The sequence below is a fragment of the Nasonia vitripennis genome, chromosome 2 (assembly GCF_009193385.2).
Source record: "Nasonia vitripennis strain AsymCx chromosome 2, Nvit_psr_1.1, whole genome shotgun sequence".
Classification (NCBI taxonomy): domain Eukaryota; kingdom Metazoa; phylum Arthropoda; class Insecta; order Hymenoptera; family Pteromalidae; genus Nasonia; species Nasonia vitripennis.
In genome coordinates this window covers 11,050,912-11,077,849 of record NC_045758.1, presented here as the reverse complement: position 1 = coordinate 11,077,849, position 26,938 = coordinate 11,050,912, and the positions used below count along the sequence as shown (strand labels likewise).

General features: G+C 38.0%; 3 protein-coding genes across 10 annotated transcripts; 2 read left to right on the top strand and 1 right to left on the bottom strand.

Moving 5' to 3' along the window:
* Nucleotides 1–317: 317 nt before the first annotated feature.
* LOC100123531 (hyccin) lies at nt 318–8,659 on the top strand. Of its 7 annotated transcripts, XR_004226615.2 has the most exons (12): nt 356–669; nt 736–934; nt 1,018–1,152; nt 1,507–1,632; nt 1,727–1,944; nt 2,035–2,181; nt 2,265–2,398; nt 2,474–2,584; nt 3,247–3,796; nt 3,870–3,894; nt 4,404–4,513; nt 4,584–8,659. XR_004226615.2 is itself a non-coding variant. In XM_016982126.3 (10 exons), exons 2-9 carry the CDS (start codon nt 785–787, stop codon nt 4,487–4,489), a joined length of 1,107 nt encoding a protein of 368 aa, XP_016837615.1. In that variant the 5' UTR covers nt 356–669; nt 736–784; the 3' UTR covers nt 4,490–4,513; nt 4,584–8,066. The 7 variants fall into 7 exon arrangements, 5 of the variants coding, with proteins under 5 accessions (XP_031778562.1, XP_016837615.1, XP_031778561.1 ...); XR_004226614.2 differs by having other exon boundaries at nt 3,247–3,894; XM_016982126.3 differs by lacking the exons at nt 3,247–3,796; nt 3,870–3,894 and having other exon boundaries at nt 4,584–8,066.
* A 1,000-nt stretch (nt 8,660–9,659) lies between these two features.
* On the top strand, nt 9,660–24,780 carry LOC100123542 (integrin alpha-PS1). Of its 2 annotated transcripts, XM_016982931.3 has the most exons (17): nt 9,660–10,749; nt 14,876–15,003; nt 16,302–16,325; nt 17,748–17,851; nt 18,546–18,673; nt 18,814–19,028; nt 19,449–19,656; nt 19,737–19,880; nt 19,959–20,369; nt 20,440–20,665; nt 20,745–20,976; nt 21,066–21,462; nt 21,552–21,781; nt 21,853–22,094; nt 22,180–22,274; nt 22,357–22,486; nt 22,560–24,780. In XM_016982931.3, exons 1-17 carry the CDS (start codon nt 10,544–10,546, stop codon nt 22,803–22,805), a joined length of 3,366 nt encoding a protein of 1,121 aa, XP_016838420.1. In that variant the 5' UTR covers nt 9,660–10,543; the 3' UTR covers nt 22,806–24,780. The 2 variants fall into 2 exon arrangements, with proteins under 2 accessions (XP_016838420.1, XP_016838421.1); XM_016982932.3 differs by lacking the exon at nt 16,302–16,325.
* On the bottom strand, nt 24,774–26,927 carry LOC100123546 (post-GPI attachment to proteins factor 3). The gene is made up of 7 exons (XM_001607144.6): nt 26,286–26,927; nt 25,920–26,062; nt 25,689–25,841; nt 25,494–25,618; nt 25,285–25,427; nt 25,004–25,208; nt 24,774–24,939 (listed from the first exon to the last, which is right to left on the bottom strand). Exons 1-7 carry the CDS (start codon nt 26,413–26,415, stop codon nt 24,873–24,875), a joined length of 966 nt encoding a protein of 321 aa, XP_001607194.2. The 5' UTR covers nt 26,416–26,927; the 3' UTR covers nt 24,774–24,872.
* Between the last annotated feature and the right edge of the window lie 11 nt (nt 26,928–26,938).

Below are 26,938 nucleotides of genomic sequence, written 5' to 3'. Positions count from 1 at the left end.
ATGATAAAAAAAACTTAGTTCATCGACAATTTTAGCAAAATTAATCATTCGTATGACTGTCAAAAACGGTAATCGTATATGCATAAACGCACCAATATGCCAGAATCTATATTCTAAGGTCAACTAAAAATGTTTGCTTCAAAGGTGTCTGACGCTTATAGCTTCATTATGAAGATGTCTGTGTAATTTTAAATAATGAGAAAATGCCATAGGTCTAAAAGACTAAATCCCTTCTTACAAATTGACGGTCACTCATGTCGTGTCTCGACTCTCGCGTACCGCATATCATATAGTATCCAACCCGCCCGACAGAAGTCACCAACGTCGATCTTATAAAACTCGCGACTGCGGGGTCAATTTAGCTATAACACTTCTTGGCGGAGCTTCTCGGGGTACGCATGGCATGGTATGGCGCCTGTTTGCTGGACTATAACAACAGCAGAAGGAAAAGTCCAGTCTTTGTAAACTGGCCATTGAATTTTATCAAATCGTGACAGCTGCATAAGCATAAACATCAGTGGAGCAGACCTTAAACTGCCACATAATTCGTCGTTCGGGGATCTACTGGTGTCTGCAGCCAAGGCCACATGGATCCTTGGGAGGGCATGCCAGGATAAGAGGCTGTAGTGGAGGATTAAACTACGGAGAGAACAGATTTCATAGCAGCAAGTTAGCCAGCTTTTGGTAGACCTCATGAGACAAAGGCATTGAATTCCAAGGTGTTTGTTTTTTTAGAAACTGTTGAGTTGAGACTGACTCCGTCCGGAGGTTGAAATCTATCAAGATGATTGAGGGAATCATTAATGAGTGGCTTGCTGACTGCGCCGAACTCTCGACACTGGAACTCGCCACTTTTGCCAACACTTTGTCCCAGGATGATGAGATTGTACAAGCTCTGTACTTATTACTGGAAGAACGTAGTAAATACAGCCAGGTAATGGTTATTTCAGATAACAGTTTTCTTGAATTCATGATAAAGGGTTTATTCATAGTGTGGAATTATTTCTATTGTTACAGCTGGTGGAAACTGTGTGCAATCAACTGTTTAATTTCTACAGATCAAGAGAAACACAGCTGCAGCGGTTTAGTCTACAATTTTTACCTACGTTAATTTATATTTATTTGAACTCTGTTGCTCATGGAGATATTAAGGTATTTCAAAATCAATTAGCAATTTATTTAGCAAATAGTTTTTGATGTTCTAAATTTTAGAAGTTTTAAAAAAAATGACATGCAGACACATTACTTTTTATGTGCAAACCATCTTAGTTTTTTGCTGTTATCAGTGCAAGATGACTCTGATTTGATTATGTAAGGTTTAAAAGGTGTAATTTTTGTCAGTAGCAAATTTACTATCATCTTGTTAATTGTACTATTCATGAATTGTGTTTGCACCTTGAAGATAAACACTACTTGAATGTCAAATGTTCTGTGTGTGAAAAAAAAAAATGAAAGCCAATGCATATTTTGAAAACTTAAAAATTAAGTTGCTTATTCTAATTTCAGAACTGTCGTACTGTAGAAACTCTACTTGTTGGAGTTTATAATTTAGAACTAGTAGATAAAAATGGAGAACCAAAGGCAGTATCTTTTCGTTTACCTTCCCTTGCAATGATGTCAATTTATCATGAGGTATAATTTATTAGTCTTTGATAAAATAAAAATAATTGATAGATACTATTAAGTTTTTAATACATACTAACAAGTTTTTGAAACTATTTTTTAGCCCTCCAGTTTAGCACCAGCATCGCTTACAGAAAGTGCAGTACGGCGTTTTGAGGAATGCAATACTAAACTTGTTAGTTGGGGACCTTTGAAGCATATCGAAACTTTGAATGCTCAAAACAGGTTAAAAGTTATGACTGCTTTGCTCTTTGTATTCAATCAACAGCTGGGATTTTTTAAGAAATCTGCTCTGGAGCAGCTTTGTAAAGTAGCTTCAAAGTAAGTTAATAGAATTCATATTATATACAATATTCCATATTTTTGGTTTTAACAATATTTCCTCATACATCTGGTTGATTTTAATTGCAGACTTGTTACTCAAGGATTCATGAAGCCAGGTCATCATCAACGTACTTCTTATGGCAGTGAATCTAGTTTTGTTCCTAGACTCTTACCTCGTATACCAGTGTCCAGTCAGTTTCTTCTTGAATTTCTACACGCAATCTACTTTTCTATGTAAGAATTCGAATCTATGTAAGCAATTAACGTCTTGTTTTCTTAAAATTGAATATCTAAAATTGCATTAATTTTTTTTCAAGGTACAATAATTGTTGGTACGTTGCAAGTCAAGCTGTTGAAGATGTACACAATCGTGCATGTTATGAAACATATCCTGAAGTTATGCTAGCCACAAATGCTATTCGAAATTCTAGTAGTTCAGGTCCAACATCAGGTATACAGAATTTCATAAGATTTAAATGAGATTGATATTTTTGCAAAATAAAACTAACATTAAAAAAAACTTTAGCACAATCTGCTGATGGATCTATAGGTATCAGTGTTACATCTTCAAATACAACAGCAACTATATTGAAATCCATGATTACAAATGCCTCATTTCGTACTAAAAAATTGCCAGGTATGTTGAATTATTTGTGGATGACTATTTTTTAGGATACAGGGTGAGATACAGGTTCTTATTTGTTACTAAAAAATGGTGTTGTTTCTATTTACTTATTTGTGTGATTGCAGTGACCATGAAAATGAAAAAAGCGTTCTTAATACTAATGCATTCTACCTGTAAAATAGAATAATAACAAGTTATTATTGATTACAGGTGTTTGTATTTATTATCTTGAGTAGAGTAAAGTTTGAAACACTTCTAATCAGTACTTAGACAGTTAAAATAATGTATGTTCCTTTGCATGAATAAATATCAATTTGTTGGTAATGTTTGACCTCCTATGAAAAAACAAATATTCTATTTGCATTTGCCACTTAACTGAGGATATATGTGTTATATTATTATGATATTCGTAGCTTTTAGAAATCTTCATGTGTTACATGTACCTTGCATATCGGTCAACATTAAATTTATAAGTAAAGTCAGTTTTAAAAAACTTGCACTTTCACAGTTAACTCTATATACTCTAAATACATATTACCTATCATATTGCAACGATGTGAACATTATTTATGACCACGTTCTCAATTTAAATATATGTATAAATTACCGTAATAACATGGCAAAATTTCGCATCATCAAACTGGTCATGTTCACAAACTGCTTATTCATATTAGACGACCTCGACGAGATGTTATTTGAAACTGGCGAGACAAAGAGCGACCACATTGTGGATGGTCAGTCCACATCCTCGGCTCAACGTACTCCAGTACACAGTAGTACTCGCCGTCGCGCCTGGCTTTGGAAAAATCCGCTGCACAACTCGTTCGACGACACAGATATCGCCATCGCAGATCGTCATCAGCTCCCAGGAATCGTCGCACCACCTCCATCGACGGAGAACTCGAGGCGCGAGAGCCTATGTAGCAGCCAAAGTTCACCCAATCGTTCCTCACCCAAGAGGAACCGCGGCGAGCCCAAAAGTAAAAAGGATATTAGCCAGGGCAAAGGCAAGAAAGATTTATCAAAGGACTCCACTAAAGAGAGTAGCGGCCAAACATCAGACAGCAGGGGCAGCACTGCTCAGAGACTCTATCGCGTCTTAGAAGAGCAAGCTCTCGGAGAAGCCGTCGGCAGATTGAGCGGCGGAAGTTCAAGGAATAAGCCCCAGAACCAGCCGATGAATCTCTGCGCACCTGGCGATGTTTCACCAAACAACCGATACTCGTACTAGCATTCTCTGCCACTTCGTTCAAAGTAGATTCAATATAAGTAGATGAAAGAAGAATTATTGGCCTAGTTTTTAGGGGAGGACGCGATGCGAGGTGAGAAGTAGAGCAGCAGACTGGATGTCGATCTATATCACATTGTGCGAGCTTTCTTCACGAGAGAGAAGACGTTATGTGGCTTACGAACACACAAAAACACGTATTTCGTGATGACCATGAAAAACACTTTTTTGTTGATATTTACGAGTAATCTCAACGCACCGAAACACACTGTATACATATATAGTAGATTTTGTGAAGACAGGATTTTTGAGATTTTACACAATTTTTGTCGCTTATTTCTGTGTCTACTCTGCAAGAATGTACGATTGTATGTGTATTGTTTCTTATGCATTTGCACTTTTTATGACTAATGGAATCTTAATGTTATTTTTCAAATTTTTATGCTAGAAATGTTTGTACGAAAGAACCACGATTCACGTATGCATTGTAGTCTTTAAATATATATTATTAATACATATCGAACACTCATTTTACATTCACTTTACTGGCCATCAATCGTCATTTTCAAAATACAGCTAATCAAAAATTTTCTTCTATTCTAGATGATATTCCAATTCAACAAGAACATCAACAGCAACAACCAAATGAGAAAAGTAATAAAATGGAAAAAAGTGCAAAAACAGAATGAGGCTAAATGATTTTCATGTCTTAGGTAATTCAATTTTTTTGTTTGAGATCTGACCTCGTTGTTTTTTAACTTATAATCAATTTACTTTTTTCAGATGACTGCTCTAAACACATAATAATACAAAACATTAACTTTTTAAATGTCAACTTCTTGATTATGAAGAATTTCGTACGTAACGCATAAAACGTGAAATTAATCCTCCATTAAGTGCTCAAAGCCCACTTAAAACTTTTCTAGTTTCGCATTTAGCGCTTCGTAATGTATCACAATTTTTCATTAATACACAAATAATCATTATTCGCCGGGCTTCTCATCAAACACGTAAATTTAGATTCATTTGATCAACTAAACAAATTTTCTATAGGAGTGACTATACAATGATTTTCAGAATACTGTAAGGTTTTTATGTTTATTGATTGATCTTTAATATTAAGAGTTTACAAACAAAAAATATCACGGGTAGAATATGAGTAAGTGTTGACCAATATTAAGAAAATGATAATAATTTTTCGAATTCATTATTGAAGATAATTCTTAAAGCTTATTACTAACAATATATTGTCATTTCTTGATCTTTTCAAATACTCAATGTACTCTGTATTAAAATGAATTGTGTTAGTTTGCACTTTTGAAAGAAAGCCCAGTGATAACTTTATTCATCCAGCTAGACTGCAAATTAGGTTATCATTAATTGTGGTGCAACTAATAGCAACGAATGCAATACATAAGATAATGCGTTATCATTTTGCTTATTAAAGTATTTCTTTTAATTTTCAGAAAAAAAGTATTTTCGAAACGCGAAAAATGTCTCAATTACGATTTAGAATATTTGATTTTGCCTTCTAGAAAGTAAATGTGCAGTTATAGATTTTTACGATGATATTGTAAAAAACGAATCAAGGCCTACAAAATTGGGATTTCCAAGTTATATGTACTCTTGTTTTTATTCATTTGTCTAAAAATGAAATCGTCTAAAACGTACAATAAAAATATATACGTTGTTGCGTGGAAACCCCAATTTTCATTCTGTAAATTTGCAAAAAATGTGTCCTCTGTGATAATGTTCGTTTGAATTTTGGTGTACAATGTATTATCACTTGATTTTGCGGCCGTTGGTGCTTCCATCTAATTCACTTCGTTTGTTGTTTAGCACTTAAAATGATCGGCTGCCCTTTATATACAACTATATTTAGAAATGCGATCTCCTAGTATCTATCTGTACTAATAATAATTATGAAATAAGTCTTAGGTAAACTATAGTTGTAGAAATAGATTGTTCTTTGACAAGGCGATTTGTTTTTCCCATTGAATGCTCGAAGGACAAATGAATTTAATGTATGATAAGTTTTATCTCTTTACATGTTTGGAAAAATGATGTGTTTGAGTAATATAGCAGCAGGGCCGGTTATCAAAACTAGAAAGGAAATAAGGTTTTCTAGTTTAGTAATAGATTTTTTTCTGCCGTTTTAATCAAATAACTTTTTTTCGTGATCGACTATGAATCGAAAACATAATTATAGAATTTTAATATTTTTTTTAATATTTAAATCATACAAAAAAAGATATTACTATTTATAACGAGAAAGGCTGATGATCCATTTATTTCTATTTTTTGACCACAAGATATACGCAGAACTACCAACACTCTCAACCATATGTGTGCTAAAAAAACAAAAGTCATTTTTACATCGTCTAGGCACTAGCAGAACTGGTCCACATTTGTATGTAAATGTGTACTCTAGTGTACATATGCACCGAGTTATTGTATACAGTCGTAGCGTTTTAATGACGTTCTCAATTATAGTCTCATTTCTCCATCGACGGATGAGAGCGGTGTCACATATTTATACATGTAGCACACCATAGCATCACGTAGACTCTCAGTCTCCTTTTCTACCCGTTAACAACACAAAAAACTTTCTCAAAACTAATAAAAATTTTTAAAGAATCAAGCTAAACAAACGAGCGTGTAAAACGATTATGACACACGATAATTAGATTAGTTCGTTTACACTTCCACCAAAACGGATTATTGCATTCCATCCGATGGGAGAGATGACAAGTGGCGATGTTTAGGGTGGAGACGGTTGAACGAAACGAAACACGTGTTCTTATATTGTATTTTCCGCGTGGGAGGTCTCGAGTCGACGAACATATACATAATTTTATATACATAGTACGCGAGGTGTCTTTTGCGTGCGCGCGTCCACGCCTTGTTTCGCGAACGGCTGTTACGTGTATAAGCGTTCGCTTTTATTACTCGTATGATATGCATTGAAGGTAAATGAACGATGACGATATGGTACACAAGTTAAAATATAATGAGCTTACGAGAGAATGATAATAAGTGGCGGTGGTAGTGCTAAACTTTATCGTAGACGCTCGCGTTTTAATTTTACGCTTGCGGTTTCGTTCGACGCGTTTCCTCATATAATTATGTGTCATCGAGTCGTGTGTATCAATTGATACCTCGACAAAGATTATTATATCATTTTGTTCAAGTATAATAAATAGTATTATGTTGCGTTTAAATTACACCCCTGGCGGATGATGCAAATTTATAATGTATATTCAGCCGAACGTTTGCGGTAAAAGTTTTTACATCAGTTTCAAGCTGTTCATTTGAATATCTATAGCTTTAATATTATATATTGATTTGTTGAACTGAAAACTTTTTTCTATACGTTTGTCCCGAGTCCAATCGATGTTCGATACACGAAGCATTATTATTATATATGTGTCTAAACTTATCTCTGAAAACTTTTACCCTGCAATGTTGAACGATGTATTTTTCAACTTTAAAACTTACGATCGCATTCTGAAATTTTACTTTTTGCTAAATATCAGATAACGAACAACTATAAAGAAATTAAACGTATTAAAATGATACGATAACGTGTGTTATGCAGACCAATATATATATATATATATACATATTATAATCGTTAATTTTCTCTTGTGTGTTGCGCTTATAAAAAAATCGATGAACCTGTTATAATGTCCACTAAAGATACCTATACCTGATTAAAGATATCAGCATCGCTGTAACGGAGATTGTTGTAAATTAAAAACGTTATTATTAATAATACAGATGTTATTAATCAACAATGTGAACATGAATTTACTATCCATACAAAAAACTATGATAGGTCTGACTTATTTTACGTTGCATACTCATATTATATGAAATGCAGTCTAACCTTTTATTTTCATAAACAAGAAAAAAAAAAATTTTTGAATGCATTATTGCTTTGTAGAAATTTTTATATGGATAGTATTTCACATAAGAACTTATAAAAAGATATTATAATATTGAATTTCATTCGCCGAAAATCATAACTATTCAAACATTACGTTGTACGAATCAACATTTTGAAACAAATTAATTGAGGTCATATACAAAATTCAAGTATAGTATTATATATCATCTTAAAAATGACTGATCAGATCGGATTTGTAACTTCAAAGTAGCCCTAAAGAATAGATGACTAAAAAACAAATTATGCCTTCGCACATCAAAGTATTTTATAAAGCACGGGCAGAAAAATAAATTGTAAATTCTTGGGGGAGCAAAATATTTTGATAATTTTTTCTTTAATATCTGATTTTATATGACGATGAAAAATTGTTACTGCACTACCAGTTTACCGAACAATAAGACAACTGGAACAATTTAATACAATTCATTTCGATTGTAGACTATTCGTCGATTACGACATTGCACTATTAGTTTGATTATTCGGGGGCGAAAAATAATGGATTGTTGTTGAAAAGTATGAGAAAAAAAATTATATATGTAGTGAACCCAATAAACCTTACGAGTCATGAAAAGGAAACAATCGACGCGACGACGTCAGTGAAGACTTTTGCATTCGTCAATTGCGTCTACGCGTGCGTTTTAGTTTAACTAAGCTAAATGTGTTCTCTTCTTCTTTAAGAAAAAACAAACATTGAAACAAGCCTTGTGATCCACTGTCGGAACTATATTACAAAAATATTAAAATATATTTCAACGCTCTCATAACAATAATGTAGAATGTAAATTCTATCATTGATTAAAAAAACGATATAAATAGTGTACACAATGTCGAATATAAAATATGTAAAAAATATGTATAAATGCTGTTAGTCGCTCTAATGCGTTAAGCAATAATAAATTATTGTAAATTACGCTGTTTTCTCTTTACTCGAGTCCCTATGTGTATATGAGATGCACCTTTGAATACAAATCGTATCAGAAACAGATTTTGGAGCAGCGGTGCATGTAAGAAACGTAACCGACGCAACGACTTTAATAGAGCTTTGAAAACTCAATCAACAAAGTCCAGAGCAATGAAAGAAAAGTTTCCGGCAATTATGTATCAATTAAAAACAATAAAATAAGTTCGTGAACAACTCCAGGTTAAATGATGTATTGTATTTAAATCCGCCTGGAGTTGGAGATACACCCGCTCTAATTTATTTCTAGGCGATGAGTAATAGCTCTGAACAATCCTTGCTCTTGAGGGGTTTTCCTGACTCATAAAAATAACGTTGATTACGTCTCGTTCGAAATGCTGCGAATTTCAAATATAGATTTTTATAGACTTGGGAAAGTTCTTCGTTTATGTATCTTGTATACGTAAGTAGATAGTTTCCAGCCACGATCGTATTACATTTGAAGAATAACGATCGATTTTTACGCATGGAACAGTGATTTTTCTTCTTTAAAATTAGCCGATGATTTTCTCACACAACAATTACTCCCAACAACGATCAACAAACACACCAGTATCATCTATCATCGTCACTCTATACCCATCCTAACAAAAAAACCTCATAAAACAACATCAACAACATCAACCACCCAGGCGTACACTCCTCCGAAAAAAGAAGAATCTCACACAACGCAGTCATCAATATCCATTCCCCTCCGAAATTCTGACACTCGTATACCTATATAGCTCCAATCCTTGGTTCGGTACAGCCGCATAAAGAATTCCTCGGCAAGACCGGCTGTAAAATAAAATAACTACTCATCCAGCTCCAGCGCCGCTATACAGCGCACGCAACACTACTATGCGCGACTGCGGGATCACGTGACCGTCGCTCGGAACCACCACCTACGTCACCCTCTTTCTCTCTCGCTCTGCATCATCAGAGCGCAGCAGCAGCAGCACGCGCAGTGCTATAGGTATAGTACTTATAGCGAGTTACAGGGACCGGAGTTGAACGAGCGGCGGCGCGCAGAGGCGGCAAACTGGTCGAGGAGCGGCGGTGTCGGCGGCGCGAGCGACAACATTGGGAGAGCGAGACGGAGCGAGTTGTATAGTAGCCGAGCGCGCAGAGCTCGACAGTGTCCGTCCGAGGCGAGAAAACGGAGCAGCTCACCTGCGCCGCGCGACAATCTGGATGCCTCGCTGTTGTTATTGTTGCCGTCGGCGCTGTTTACTCGAGAAGATGACGAGGCTGCACTAGGCGTAGAAGCTTCAACCTTCGTAGTGTGCAAAAGACCGGAAGCGGCTGGTGCGTGTGTTTTACGAACGAAAGAAAGAGAGGGAAGCAGGCGCGAGTTGCGGCTGCAGCAGCGGTACACGGTGTGTATAAGAAAGGAAAGGAGCGCGAGAAGCCTGTACTGCACAGGAAAGAAGAAAGAGGCGCGTGTGCGTGGGTGGATCGGCGAGCCGTGCCGAGTGTATAATCTCACCTCGACGATCCGGCTACAGAGAGAAAGAGAATAATCGTCGCTCCCAAGTGTTCTCTGTGTGTGTGCCGAGTGTCTGATATATACGTGTGTGTGTGTGTGTGTTGGCCCGAGGAGAGAGAAGGTGGTACAAGTACTTACTACGTGTACTAGAGAAAGAGAGAAGCGAGCGCTAAATGAAACCTCTCTCGGTCTCGCGCGAAAAGGTGAGAAAGGGGGAAAGCGACGACGTCTAGTGGACCTGCACAACGTAAGAATCGCGCGAGGCATGCTCGCCTACACCGGAGTATAACAGCCGCCGCATCTTCATCTTCACTCTTCCCTCATCCACGCCATTCCCGCACGAGAAGAACGAATATATCACCTGCGAGATGGCCGGCTCCTCTCGCCTACTGCTCTCTTATTACGTTCTCGCGGCGGCGACGCTGATCCTCCGCTGGGATAATGCGGCTCTGGCTTTCAATCTCGAGCCAAGGATACCCGTGGTCAAGCGCAGCATGCCCGACAGCTACTTTGGATTTTCCGTAGCGGAACACCAGGAGGTCAGGGAAGACGAGGCGCCGAAATACGTTAGCTGGTGAGTATACATATATAGCTATGCACGATGCCGATGGTTTTGTTGCGCTTGCAGCGTGTTGAGAGGGGTATTTTCGCGAGTCCGAAATAAGCCGCGCGGAGTCATCGAAGCAGACTGACTCTGCGCGAAGGAGAGATGAGAGAGCGAGAGCAACGGATGCCGATGTTTTTTGCCGACGCGCTGAAATTCTAGACTCGTAGATTCTTGGAGTTAACGAGCCGTCGTGCGAAATGACTGTTTTTCATCAGCGAGACCGAGATTTTCAAAATACATCGGCCGGTGTATCCATATAGCTTGGAGAAATCGAAGCTTTCAATCGCTTAATTGACTAGTTCAGAATTTTGATGTACACTGAAAAAGACGTCACGAGAATTGCACTCCGGGCACTTTATTTGTCTGCCAACTCTTTCATTATACATGTAATTCGAAAGCGCGCGCGAGAAACGCGTGTATAATAGGAAAGCGTGAACTACACGTTTGATAAAAGCGAACAATGGGATATAAATAACGGTGAATGAGTGGCTTAGATAGCCTCTCTATTTCTCAATGACGACTGGCGCGATGCTACGGACGAAGGAGAAAAATATTTTACAAGCCGCCGGTTCAGCCTTTTTTTACCATACACATACCCGCACGCAGTCGTGTAAGACGTTACGTCTATCTTTCCACACATCATCGTCCAATTCGAATGTGCGCTTTTTGAGGCTGTTCTAAAAATACGAGTGATACAACGTGTCCCGCACACTCATACACGCGCGCGAAATATTAACGAGCGTGAGAAATGCGGTTGTATATACGCTACAGTTGTTTGGCGCGCAAATTTATTGGCGAGATTGAACAAACCGCTGTGATTTTTCGCTCCGTATTTTCTCGATTATTTACGGACTCTGATGTACGTGAGTATATACCTGCAGAGAGGGAAAAGTCGAAAGCCTTATACGGAGAATAAGAAGTGATTTCGGAGCCGCGCATAATAATCGGGGTATTTGAATGCGCTCGCTCTCGGTTGGATTCCTTATAATGTCACGGTGATACGTTCTCCTTGTTTACATAACCATGCAAAGTATTTCATTACAGCGAAGAGAGTATTCTGCTGCATTGCCGGGGAGTAGCTTCTGCACTGCAGTCGTTTCACGCTATACTGTATATACCTCTGTCTGGACTTTAATTGACAGCATGCGCGGTTCTCTCTAATTTGCATTTAGCTCTCACTCTCATTTGAATTTCTGCGTTACGAAATTATTATTAAATGTTTACTTTTGTAATGATAAGCGTACGTGTGATTAACGTCGGCTTATCGCGTTTCTGGTATGCGGACATATGGTATAACTGTGTGTCATCTAAGTTTCGCGGAGCGAAAATGTAATCTTGCTCGGAAATACCGAAAAATTCAAAAATATATGAACGAACTTCCAGAGTCGCGAGATGCGCTATCGCGGATCAAATAGAACGCGCACAGGAGAGCCGCTATCGTCTTACATCTATTTATAAACAAAAGTGTATTTTTTTACGAATAAAAATAATTTTCGCTGTAACCAACCGACGACACGAGACGCTGCGAGATCATGTCATCGGCGGCGTTTAAAATAAGTTTTCGAAAAATGCCTGGGTGGTGGCAGCAAGTCAAATTTCGCGCTCAGTCGGTCAAATTAATTGCCAGATGTGTGCAACAAGTGAGGACACAAAAGCGTCTCGACGTTTCTCGGGATAAAGCTGTGGCATGCGTTATCTGTCGATTGAATCATAGCTCTTCGAGTCTCCGACTATTTTTGTGGCTCGAACATATTTTTGCCAAAGTTAATTTATTCAATGACATCAACTTTCGTGTCCTCGAGGAGCTGTACCGTTATTGATTCGATACGCAGAGAGTAGACGACACTCGATTATATCTACAAAGATCGAACACGACACACGCATCTGTTATGTAATCTATGAGCGAAGGCGATAGTATGAAATTCATAATTTTTCAGCGCGATAAACTTCTGAATGAAACTCAGCGCGCGCACGAGAATATACGCGTTCGAACTACATAATTCGAGCGGTGATGTTATCTCCGCGCGGCGTTATCTCGAAATTTTTTTGTACCAACATGCCGTTTTTTCTCGCGGAGAGGAGAGGCACATACATGTATACGCGGCGGCAAAAAATTACGTACAACGTACTCGTTGAAGACTTTAGCTGTAATTCATCATACTCGTTAGCGATTCCACTTCTCAATAAACTTCGTACACCGCGCATGCGCGTGAACTTCTTTATCGAACTACATAATAAATAATCCACGATAAAAACGTCGTGTAAATTCGAAGAAGAAAACGGCTCTCCGAAATCGGCCCCATAAAACACGCTGCAATATCCCTCGATTCCCTCGTCGAAAAGCCACACACATACATATACACATCCTCTCTCTCTCTCTCTCGGCGCGCGGGCGTGATTCATTCAATTCCAGCAAGAGCAAAACACGCACGATGGAAGGGCGGCTCTCTCGGCTCTTTATCGCTCGGAAATTTTTCCCTTCAGAAATATACACGTACGCACGTCGTGTATGACGGCTACGTACACGTCTCCTCTCTCTCTCTCGCTTTATAAATAAACCCGTTGCTCGAGAACTAATATACGCGTATCCTCTCTCTCTCTCTCTCTCTCTCTCTCTCTCTCTCTCTCTCTCTCTCTCTCTCTCTCTCTCTCTCTCTCTACTCTTTCCAGAGGGATTTTATTTCGATGAGAGGGTATATGGGTGTGCGCGTGTATGCGTGAGATAGACAAAAGACTCGCCCTTTGAGGAAAGGAGGTTTCGGCTCTTGTTCTCTCTCGAGGGCTTTGTGTTGCTCTCGAGGGGCGGTGTCTGTACTGGAGTGGAGAGAGAGAGAGAGAGAGAGAGAGAGAGAGAGAGAGAGAGAGAGAGAGAGAGAGAGAGTACGACGAGCTCGTCGAGGGTAATTGACCTGAGTGCAGTGAAGCTGTGCGTGGCTTCAAGGATTATCCGAGAGAGCAAGATACACCTACATTTTTGCGGTTTATTTATGGACGTAAACACTATTGTTGCAGCTGCAAAGATGCATTGCTTTTGCAGAGGAAAAAGAGAAGACGTTCGTCATGCGACAGCTCCGTGATGAAAAACGTCCTTTCATAAATATTCAAATGAAAAGTTTCGCAGCGACGCGCTCTCCGAGCATCGCGTGCGCGCCTAATGTATTACGAAAAAACGAAGAAGAGCAACAAACGCGATTACTCTCGAATCGCCGTAATAAAGACGTCGGCCCTAACGACTTCACAATTCGCGCGATTCTCGCGGCAAACATCGTCGCTATAATCTTCTTCTTCTTCTACCCCAATGAAAGCGAAACGCGATCCTAATGAATTAAAACGAAACGCCTTTGTCAGATTCTGATGATAATAATTGGGCCATGTTACTCCTTTCACGCGACTGCGGCGACGATCCCTTTTATCTGAATCAGCCGACGCTCGCGACTATTTTCGTATGATGGAATGCGTCTGGAATGCGTATCGCGTGCTGCTGCCGCTGCTGTTTCGTGCCACCCCGCGGATAAGGTCCTCCTTTTTTCCGCCTGCAAGAGGAGAGGCGCACAGCCAATATGGTAAAATTGAATCGCTCAGCGGGGAGTTCGTTAACCGGAGCTCTTTTCGGGCTTCCATCGCACGTGTGCGCGTTTGATTCTGGGAAGTATACACGCGCTGAGAGGTGTTTTAGCGTGTATACCGTATAGAAGAGATTGATTGTTGGGAGGTCACGCGAGGAAATTTCATTTGGGAATTGACGGGAGAGAACGCTTCAATAGAGCCAATGCAAATTGTCGATTAAGTTAAGGGGATATCGATCAAAGCCTGTACGTGTGCGCGAGCGCAAAGTAATGCTATTGAAATGAATGGTAACGAATACTGATAATATCGATGCCACGGCGCGTGAATATTATTGACCGATGTATACCGCAGAACATTTTTGAAAACTCAGCAAGAACAGAAACGTTATTCAGTCATAGCATTCGTTTCTCGCAAAGTACTTTTGCGTTATCAGCATCAGCAGCTGCTTGCGTTATACCTGTGTGTGCTAAAAACGACTCGGTCAGCTTATCTCTCTTATAACCGCTCCGTTTTTCTGTTTACTTAGGATGCTGGTCGGCGCACCTTTGGGCCAGAACAAGCAGCCAGGCACAAATAGGTCCGGAGCACTTTGGCAGTGTCCCATGACGAGCGACCATCACGACTGTGTTCAGGTCATCACGGACGGACGCAGGAGTGAGTCTCGACGAATTCCAACTCGATTGTTTATACACAGCCCTCTCCCTTTCAGATTTATTAGCAGTCAGGGTTGTTGTTTTTATCTTTATAGCGCCTGTTAACGGCGGGCAAGGATTTTTATCGGGGAACGATAACGTTTTCTGGGTATATAATACTGGGTCTTCTCTCAAAGCGGTACACAACGATAAGGTTTACTTTTTTTCTTCTATTTCGAGAGAAGAGAAAGTCGTAGCGAGATGTACGATGATTTTCACGGTGACGCGGTTTCGACTTGGGAGTCCCTTTTCTCTACTCTTTTGAGTATAGTATGGTATGGGTATTATACACACGTGAAATTATAATGCTGCAGCCGGATATCGCATAACGCTACGCACCTTATGTTCTTGAGAAAAGTAAAAACGAAAAATTCTACATTGATCTGACGAGTATTCGTCATACAGTTGTATTTTCAACGCACATTTATCAAACTTATCTATTTATAAACCATGACGATAAATCAATGTGTGGTCTTGTCGAGAGAGCTCCGTAACAATTATCGTATAAGAGAGCCTGTGAAGTAGATAATTTTATTTTTGTATCAATCGAACGCAGAGTCGTTAAAAATAATTGGCTGCAGTGCTGTATGAGATGGAATAAATCGCGTTAGTCTCTCAAGTGCGCGCACTTGTCCGCAAAAGTGCAGCATTAATTTTACAACGTTACTCTATTGCGTAATTGTTAGAATGTAACTGTAAATGCTATTGGGTTTTAGGTCGTTGGTCATAGGTTTAGTTTAGCCTTGTAAATATACTATTAACAATTTAGTTTATAGTTAATAGAATAAGTTTACATAGACTAAGATATAGTATGCTAAGGTGATACAGATACATAATCACACTTTAAAGTTACAACTAAATCATGCTGTAAATTATTAATCACACTAAACGAACACAAAGACGATCAATTTTACACCTATTTTTCCAATAGGAACTAATTGAACCGGTAAAATTATTAAATTTCATATACATAAATTCAAGCTTGAAGAATCAATTAGTTATCCTTTCAGTAAAGCACAAGATAAACGACTCCCATTCCGAAGACTCTTTTCTAACGATAATTAAATTCAACCACCGCGACACTATACGATGTCGTCATCGAAAATACATGACCCATTACACACACACACGCACACGCACACACACACACACACACGTTACACTCTAAAAATGTAATCATTTCCTCTCTTTTTTCCCCATATATTATTTATAAAAAGAGAAAATAATTTATGTTAAATTATGTTTCGGTTGTCCACGAAGGCGAGAGCAGTGAATACAGCTCAAGTAAGTGAACCTGCAGCGGAGTTCTTTTGCGAATGAAATGAATTAAAAGTTCTCAAGCATTTTTTTACCCTATGTTTTTTCTGTTTTTTACTCCTCTCATTTTACATCTTGAATAAATACACATACGATGCAGAATAATGTTTCACCGAGCATGAAAGCTGCTGCATATATGCTGCATCGGAACGATACTAATCTCAGCTGCTTATGTGTGGCATGGCAGTGAAATTAAAAGAAAAAAAGCGAGTCGCTGTATGAAGAGGCCACTAATTTCACGTTTATCGCCGTTATTCTGCTGCTCTGTTGCGCAGCTCATACAAATAATGTGTGCTATTACTCATGTATGTGCGATTCGACGAATTAATTCGAGGATGCGACACACGTTGATTTAACAGTTTAACAATTAACCCATTTTTCTTCGACTACTCATGAGATATCCGCTTGTGCTAATAATTAACGACCAGCCAGTTTGTGTTTTTTATTACATTTAATGTGTGTGACGATTTTATTAACGGCTTTTTTTGATTGATACTAATATTTTTACCGACATGAATTTTGTTTTTAATTAACAATGAGCATTTTGTCAGTTAGTTTATTAATAAAACCAATATTGAGAATTTGTTTTTCACTAACATGTACACTAACAACAATGTGGCAATAATATTTTGTTTTAATAATTTATAACTCATACATATGAATTATAAACGTTTGTCACAGATTATCAACTAAAACCGTTGACTCGCTCCGCGTGAGAATATCCGGAATTTGCGCGCACATACACAACAGATGTAAAAGCACTCTATTTCAAAATAAGGTCAGCAATGACTGGCTTCAAAAATAGTTATTCCGCGGGCGACAATCCGCGGAAAACGTCACGTCTCGTACGCGAATTCCCGGAGCAAGTCACGTTTTGCACTCATTCAGATATACCGCAAATATACTGTAAAAGCGGGCTTACAGCTGCCGTAGTAAACATTTTATAATCAAGTGATCGGTGTTTTAACTATACATTTACATTGCGGGTTAATAATTTCATTTAAAGCAATAATGCTCTATTAATTTCGTTAATATACATGCAATAATTATACTGATGAATACGAGCAGTAAACTCTTAACAATATTAAAATTATCGAATACAAGCTAATGCATAAATATAATACATAACTTATAATATCTATGCCAATTTAACGATATACGCAAATCAAAGACACTCTAAAAACATAATATTTCTCAGAATGTTATACTCTTCACGAACGAAAGCACGCGGTGTTCTCGTTCGATCCTTTTTATTCTAAAATCTCGGCAAATAAGCTCCGCTCGATCGAGTCTCATCGGCAGCAGTGAAATAAAAAAAAACCGAAAGAATCGCGCACACGAGACCAGCATAATCTATAACAGCCGATCGCTCTGCTTCCTACTCCACAGGTTACGAAACCGACTTGCTGACTCGGCCCACCGACCAAGAGGTGAAGGATGGACAGTGGCTCGGCGTCACGGTGCGCAGCGCCGGCGTCGGCGGCAAAGTCATGGTGATTATCCACCTTTTTTTTCTTTTTGCACGCGCTGTATACCTGCACTCGTTTACCTGCGCGAAACGCTTTGTTCGTTCCGGAGGGACGGAAAGGAATGCGCTGGGAGATGTCCGAGTCGTGCCGAGCACGATTGCGGAGATTCTTGTTAGAGAGGATGTATATATCGGCTCGTCGTTTCCCTCTGCACCACGTGAATTTTCGGCGTGTTCGCGTAGTGCTTCGAGAACGCTATGTTATTTTTTTCGAGATTGCAAATCTAGTTGTTTGTTGTATGCCACATTGACGTTGGCGGATTTTATGTTGCGTGCATATTGAATTGTACGATAAAGAAACTGCGCGTGTAGGTAGACTTTAACGAGCGCGTGTGTACGCAATTATAACGCTGATTGACTGCCGTATACATTGATTTGCGCAAAGTTTATTCAGCGTTAATAGCGAAATTTCACGGTTACCGATGACGCAACGGCGAGACTTTCCCGCGTTCCCTTTAAAAATTAAAAATACACGCTCTCTCTCCGATGCGAGAGAGAGAGAGAGAGAGAGAGAGAGAGAGAGAGAGAGAGAGAGAAACATCGCCCACTTAAATACACATAGATCAGCGCGCGCTCGCTCTCATCCACTGGCTCTAAAAATATATCGAATCCCCTCAAAACATTGGTAAACTCCGTCTGTATCTAACAACGATTAACAGGTCTGCGCCCACCGCTACATCGTGAAGAACAAGGACTCGCAATGGGGCCAAGGTCAGTGCTACATCTTCGACCAGAACCTCAAGTTCCAGGAGCTGAAGAAGCCCTGCTCCGGCAAGCCCAACATGAGGTACGTCCGCGCTATCCGTTACTAATCCCACTGATATATACACCCCCTATATCAGAGTTACAGTCGGTCTCTCGAGTCAAACGAAAACAATTGGACAGTATATAAATACCATAAACGCTAACACGTGTGCTGAATTGCAGGGCGCACGAGCAGTTCGGCTACTGCCAAGCGGGAACCAGCGGGGTGCTGACCCCGTCAGGTTCGGAGTACGTGGTCATAGGCACACCGGGTCCGTACACATGGCGCGGCACTGTTTACGTCGTCAGCGTAAGCGACGACTTCATTCAGAAGGACACGGTGGTCTACAACTCGCCGATGCAGGAGGACTCGCCCGTCTACAAGTACAGCTATTTGGGTGAGTATATAAGTATACTATAGACACAGGTGCGGGGCCGTGGTTTACGGCTTGATTGCACCGTAATTAGAGGCCGGGGATTTGCGTGCACGCGGCAGGTTTATTATGGCTGAGAGGTGGACGAGGGAAAAGCAAAGAAATTGCGCAAAGGGGATTTTGATTGTTTTTGGGGTGGAGAGTGCGTGCCCGAATGATTGTTGACTTGAAGCTTAAAAATTGGGAAATCGATGAGAGGTTTGAACGCGGGACGGATTAATCAAGATTCTATAATTGGAGGGTTTATTTTCCTTGCGTTATGTAGGCCGAAGGAAAAGAGTTATTTTATTTTATCGTGTGAAGTGCTCGCGGAAGCGATAGATTTATCATTATTTGTGTGACTTATATTTTCTTAAATAAAGCGTTTTCCAAACCTGATTGCAGGCATGTCCGTGAGCGTGGGAGACTACTTCGGCACCGGCAACTTAGCCTACGCAGCGGGAGCTCCGCGCTCGAACGGCACTGGCCAGGTCATCCTCTTCACTCGTCACCATCTGCAATCCGTAATGGAGGTCAGTCTAACCCTTGACGGCGAACAGCTTGCCGCGAGCTTTGGGTACGAGCTGACTTCCGCAGACGTCAACGGAGACAAGTACGCGCGCGATACTCTTTGTGACACTCTGATGACTCTTACAGTGCAATTTATAAATGATTTCTGTTTTATTTGTTTAGACTTACGGATCTAATAGTCGCTGCGCCGTTTTATTACGGTAAGAAGGAAGGCGGTGCGGTGTATGTCTACACGAAGCTTAGCAAGAATCCCAGAGACATGGAGAAATACAAGCCTGTCAAACTAGTCGGTCGCGAAGAGTCGAGGTTTGTGTTCTGCAATTCTTCTTTGCTATAATAAGTTATAAAATATATCGTGAGATTTTGCGATTTTTTGTTTTATAGGTTCGGTTTCGCCTTGACGAACTTGAAAGACATAAATAACGATGGCTACGAAGATATAGCTATAGGTGCTCCTTATGAAGGAATGGGAACGGTATATGTATATTTGGGCTCGAAAAACGGATTGATTACGACTCCGTCGCAGGTGATACATTCTGAAAATACCCCAGTGCCATTGAAGACGTTCGGTTACTCGCTCAGCGGTGGAGTTGATATGGACTTGAACGGCTATCCCGATCTGTTGGTCGGAGCTTACGAAGCCGATGCCGTTGCCTTGCTGCGCGCGAGAAGAATAATTGACATTGTGACGTTCGTGCGATTCCCGAAGAAAGAAGGCGGCTATACCGATAAGATGGAGCCGATAGATCCTAACAAAGTTGGATGTATCGAAGATCCGCAATCGAATTACACATGGTAAATAAATTTATAAAAAACCAACATGTTGTTATAGAATGGATTTACCATATCTATTTATGTATTTTAGCTTCTCTTTTGAGGCATGTTGCAAGACAGCCTCTAATGTCAAAGGAGAACATCTAAGACTCTTGACTCTCTCGACTTTTATTGAGGCTGAAACGTACACGGGGACGAAGAAATTTTCTCGCGTTTGGTTCGGTAATCGAAATAACAGGCCGCATTATGTCAATCGCATCGTCACTTTAGACTCCAAGAATCTCATGTATTGCCAAAAGGAAATTATTTACTTAAAAGTATGTACATAACTTAGTATTTAACTTATTTTAGAAGGATATTAAAAATACAAATTTAAAATGTTACATGCATTTTTAGGAGAATACACGTGATATTCAATCACCGATCAAATTCCGATTGAATTACACGTTGATTCAAGACGAACCGAAAATGCCTCGAGAAGGTGAGCCTTTACCCGATATAAACAATTATCCCATTTTGAATCAACAAGAGGCAGCCCGTATTTTTGAAGCCACCTTCCAGAAAGACTGTGGAAACAATGACATATGTGAAAGTGACTTAAGGCTCTCTGCCAAATTGAACCTTCAATGTACGTATTATTAACTAATCCAATAGTTAAATGTCGTAAATTGTAGTAATTTATAATGATTTAGATTTTATGTATAAAATAAATTACAGCTTCTCCAACACAATGGAACTACTACGAGTTGCTCTTGGGAGAAAGTGAAGAGTTAACGGTGGATGTAAACGTCACGAACGTAGGTGAATCCGCCTACGAGGCTCAATTATTCCTGGTGCATTCACCTAGCTTGAATTACATTGCCACCAAGCACAACGATTCCGCAATTTGCAACTTACATAACAGCACAGTCATAGCCTGCGCTATTGGGAACCCATTCAAGAGGGATAAAACTGTAAATATTCAAGTAAGGTTTGACCCAAAGAACTTGGAAGACAATGAAGTTAAACTAGAATTTACTGCTTTTGTGAATTCAACTTCCAAAGAAGTAAGTATGAAGCAACCGACACATTTGCAGGCTACAGTCCTGAAAAGAGCTGAAATATCCATCAAAGGGTGAGTTTATTTAATGCAAATTTTAATATGAAATAAATAAATCGTTAAAAGTATGTACTCTTATTACATACAACCATTTATAAATTTAGGGATGATAAATCGCCACCTGTATTCTATGGAGGACCAATTATTGGCGAGTCCGCTGTTAAAAAGCTAACTGACATTGGTCCCAAAGTTCGTCATCAATATCAAGTATATAACGACGGGCCATGGAAAGTAAGCTCGATGGACGTTGTAATTTCATGGCCTTATGAAGTTGCAAATAACAAAGAACATGGAAAATGGTTATTGTACTTATTGGAGACACCGATAATAAAAAGTAATTTTTGCTTATGAAACCTAATTTTGTGTTGTATAAAATACTACTAAACCGTTAATTTTACTCTTTAGCTGCTGGAGGTGAAGTAGAATGTCAAGTGCCACCAGGCCAAGTTAATCCCCGAAATTTGCAAGGTAGCATAGGTATGGAGGATCTAGATCCTCTTTCAAACTACAATCCACAAAAATCCGACTCGTCACTTGAGATCAACAAGACGGCGAATCATATTCGAAGGAGACGGGATACTGAAAAGGTTGTTATAACCACAGTTATGTTAGACAAGAACGGACATCGACATGAAGTTGTTACATTGGTAAATTCTAAATGCAATACTTTGCCATAAATATTCAAAGTTTTGATCGTGCAATATAAATTATAATATCAATATATGTTTTTAGAGTTGCAAAACATATACAGCAAAGTGTTTCGATATCACATGTAATATTGCAAACTTACAGAAAAAAGAAGAAGCAACTATTATTATTAAAGCTAGGTAAGTTTCCAAGAAAATATTTTAAATTAATACTTAAAACTTTTTTGCTCAACATTGTATATTTTTACGTAAACAATTTTAGATTGTGGAACTCAACTTTAGCAGAAGATTATCCAAGGGTAGACAAAGTGAATATTGGATCAATTGCTAAAATCGTAATTCCTTCGGGAATTGTTGTCCAACAAAATAATTTAACTGACGATTTCGCTGAGGTAAGTACAAATCGAATTGAGATTTGAAAAAATCAAGAATACGACAAAAGTTATGCGAATATATTATTTTCAGGCCATAACTATCGCAACTCCAAACCTACTAGACCAACAGGATGGTGAACCAGTACCCATTTGGATAATAATTGTAGCTGTGGTAGCCGGTCTACTACTTTTAATTTTGCTCACGCTTATCTTATGGAAAGTCGGTTTCTTCAAACGACGAAGACCTGATCACACGCTTTCTGGTAATCTACAGAAACATAGGGAAGATAATCCCGAAAACGAAGCACTCGTTAAACACTCAACGAATTTACACTGACGAATCACTTATGGATATATGCTTAAAATGACTAAAGCGATCTATCGCTGGCAATCTGTTTGTTACAACAATTGTTAGTTGTCTACTGCACGTTTACGATTGCACATTCATAAATATTTATTGAATTCAAAGGATATGTTATCCAAATACTAAAAATTATTGGAGTAACATGAATTTAATAGATCTTGATTGTTATATTAAGATAAATTGCCAACGAAAAAAGGGGAGCATCATTCTCATGTTTGTACTTCCCAAAAACGTCTTACTCGCGACAAAAGTCTTCCCACGGATATGGGTATCTTTATACACCCAAAGACTGGTGACTAAAACAGCAATTTATGGTACTTAATCTCGAGTAGAGGGGTCTGTGCATCCATTCTGAAAGGTTCAATAGAGAAGGATTTTAATTGATACGGATGAGGGTACGATTTATAAAACGAGTCAGCGATGCCTATTAAATTGTATTGATGTTGCAATCTCTTTTAGCAAGTACTTACGTACAAAAGGTTAAAAAGCTACATTAACCGTACGAAACGCACGAATAAGACAAACGATATTGCCATATTGGTTTTATTAGCTTCTTTTTAAACGAACGAACGCACACTATTGACAGCTAGTTACTGTTAAGATGTGATATTTATACTTATCACTCATGTTTATAAAAATTCTATTGGAAAGTAGATTTTTATTAAATCAACGATTTTTTAAAAATTTCCTTTACATTTCACTACGGTGTTTTAATCCGCACTATTTTTACAACGGAGATTTTATAAAGTTTTCAAGGTTATAGATTTTATCAAGGCACAAAATATATAATGACAGAGCGCTATATTGCAAGCTAACGACTTTACAGATAGTCCTTATAAGATCTTCAAACTTTAAAAAAGACTGATAAATTTTTAAAGATTATGAAAACTAAAATTATAACGATTAAGTGTCTTTTTAATAATAAATCAAAACAAGAATTAATCAAAAAGTAAAAACAGCTGTTTATAAACAGTAAAGTTCTCATTAACATAGAAATGATATTTTAAAACATATAGAGTACACTATTTTAATATAACAAAAATATAGTTATACCAATACTTGGATCAATGAACGGATATACTGGTCAGCAAGAATTGATGTAAAAAAAAGAACCTGTGAAATGTAAGGAGTGAAAATAAGGAACTTGATCTATAGCATTTGTCTCGAAATTGGAATTTTATGAAATATGACGGCTGAAATGTTGTATGGGTGTCGTAAAATTGACAATATGATGCAAATTAAAACTGTAGAACTTAAAAAAAGTAAAGTAAGTTCACTGTATATGCTGTAATTTATAGTAACTAACGTCAAATATACAATATTTAATGTTTTTAATTTATAATTATAAGTTTATTTTGAATTATTCCAAGTCGCGTTCTTTCCACGAGAGCTCGTACAAATGGCAGCATTATTTTGTTTTATTTTTTTAATTTCTTTAAATAACCATGCAAAAGAATAAAAAGTGCTTATTACGCGCGTACCCCGATATAAAGTGATAAATTATTTTTAATGGACAATCATAGTCTGAATGTTTTAGGCACTTAATACCTACGCATTTATTTAAAGCATTAGGAACTTATAGAATACCGCTTGGGTATGCTTAGCAAGAGGATTTTAGTACTTAAATATTATGTCAAAAAAGTAGATATCTTAAAAAACTCAAGCGAAACATTGTTAATTCTTCAGAGATATCGAATTTATCTACTGTTACAAGTGTTAAAGTCATATATTTCTACTTTATATCGAAACATTCCCATTCATAGCTTCAAAAATGCTCTGTGTGTACTACATTTTTTTCTCAGTGTTATATTTACTGCATTTGGCTATTTATTTTTAATGTATAAAAGTATAAATAATAAAAAGTGCCCACTGCCTTGAATGTACTGTTATGATTGCGCATAAAGGACATGTAAAGAGGTATTTATGAGGTATTAATTTACATGCAAAACAAAAAATATGTATATTATCTACATTATTATAATTAAAAATAAATTTTTTTCTACAAAATCACTTGATTTCACTTTTATCATCACTTTACCATCACAGTCTATCAGCCTCTAATTTCAAGTATTGTCTTTTTAGGTATTGACAATCCATAATTATAAATCTGTAAAATCAAATAATTAAATATTTGTTAAAAACAAAAAAAGTACTAAAGGTATAACGATTACCTGTACAATAGATTCACAAGTGGCACTGTAGAAGCATGCCATAAAGAATGGGCATCGAAGATCCAAAATATTGGAGGAAAGTCAGCAACTTCCAATAAAGTCACAGAAACTGTGAGGACAGTAAACCATCCTACTAAATGTACATGAGGTAGTCTTTCGTGGTTCCTGTACCACCAGATCATCGTGATGATGAATGTTAGAAATCCTGTTAAGTATTATCAATTCTTTATAGTTAAAGAATAAATGGTTATTCCTATTTATTTAAATGACATTTTCATTACCAACTACTATATTAAATTTCATATTGTATCCATAATTAATTCGTCCAGACCATAGATGAGTCAAATGAGAATACAAAACAGCAAGATAAATGCCTGTTATAAGTGTAAAGACTTTGCTTCCAATTCCATCTCTACATGACAGTCTATAAAAATTAAACAAATTTTTAATGTCTTCATCGATAAAAAAAATGGATATTTGATTAAGGTACCTTAAAAGTAAGCAATATAGCAATGTAAGAACTATAGCAAATGCACAGGAATAGTCCATAACTTCAGTAAAATCTTTATCTCTAGCATGGAAAACAGCTGACCAAAACCATCCATGTAAACAAATCTGAAAAGAGCATGATATCTTAAATGAAAGACAATACCTGTATTTTCTATCTGAGACATTTAAATCTTACTGCTGTAAACCAAGTCCAAATAAAGAACATCGGTGACGAAGAACTAACTTCTTTCTTAAATTTTAAGTAATAAGTTGCGTGGGCATAGAAATTTAAAATTGAAAATATCACTGATGCTGGCTCTTGTAAACCAATCATCCGGATAAAAGGCCACTAGAATTTTTAAAATAATCGTCAAAAAATCAACTATACCAACACAAACATACCAAAGTGTTAATACAATCTTTTTACTTTTCCATGAAATTGTGGCACATGTAGCCCTCGAGAAGTGAAAAAGTGAACGGTTTCCCACATACATGAGTAACTGCAATCTTCTTTACAAGTCCAATGAAGTAGTCTTAAATTTAGAGGAGGATTTTCCTTAAATTCCACAGCTGAAAATTAATCTTAACGCTGTAAATTCACATAAACCCACGTAAATCCAAGTGAAAAAATCGTCAATGAAGTCAATTTTTAAATACGTAATTACGTGGATTTACGTGGATCTACGTGGATCTACGTGGATTTACGTGAATTTGCGGTGCAAATAGATACAGCGTAATCTTAATCAAATAAACATTCATTCATTTCTCTATTAAGGTTAGATTTGTATATTACCATTTATGCACCTGTCTTTGCGACAATTATTAATGCAGTTACTGTAAAATTGAGATCTATCACCTATAGACGCTTTTACAGTTGTAGAAAAACTTATTAACGTTATAATTAATAGCCATATTGTTGTCATTTTCACAATAATAGAGAGCAGACGAATTCAAATAGCGCTCGCGCACCATATTGCTTTTTTTAAGAAGCGGTGATTTAAAACATTTGTTGTAGTATTAGTGTCAACTCAAGCGGGAGGTACGAATGAACCAAGCAAAAGTTACCACATTCACTACAAACTATTTACTTTATTCACACAAAAATATAAAAGATAACTAAAAGTCAATGATAAATAAACTGAATCGATGGCTGAGGTCTGGAGCGCGAAAGGCCACAGCTGAAGCGAACAAGGGTAGACACGCTCGATCTGGCCGGGAGCTCGGAGATCTCTCATCTCGTCAAAAGTCCGCGCGAGAGACGAGGACCCCTGCTTACGCTGTCGCCGTGCGCTCGGGTTGTTCGCCGGTGCTGTGAGATGGCGCTCGTTGTCGGACGCAGTCGATGACGGCTGCGGGACCGCCACACATTCGTTCGTTTTAACTATTAAGTTAAGATTAAGATTTTGTAGAATTTAGAGGGATAGACAAAGCGAGAATATCAACAAA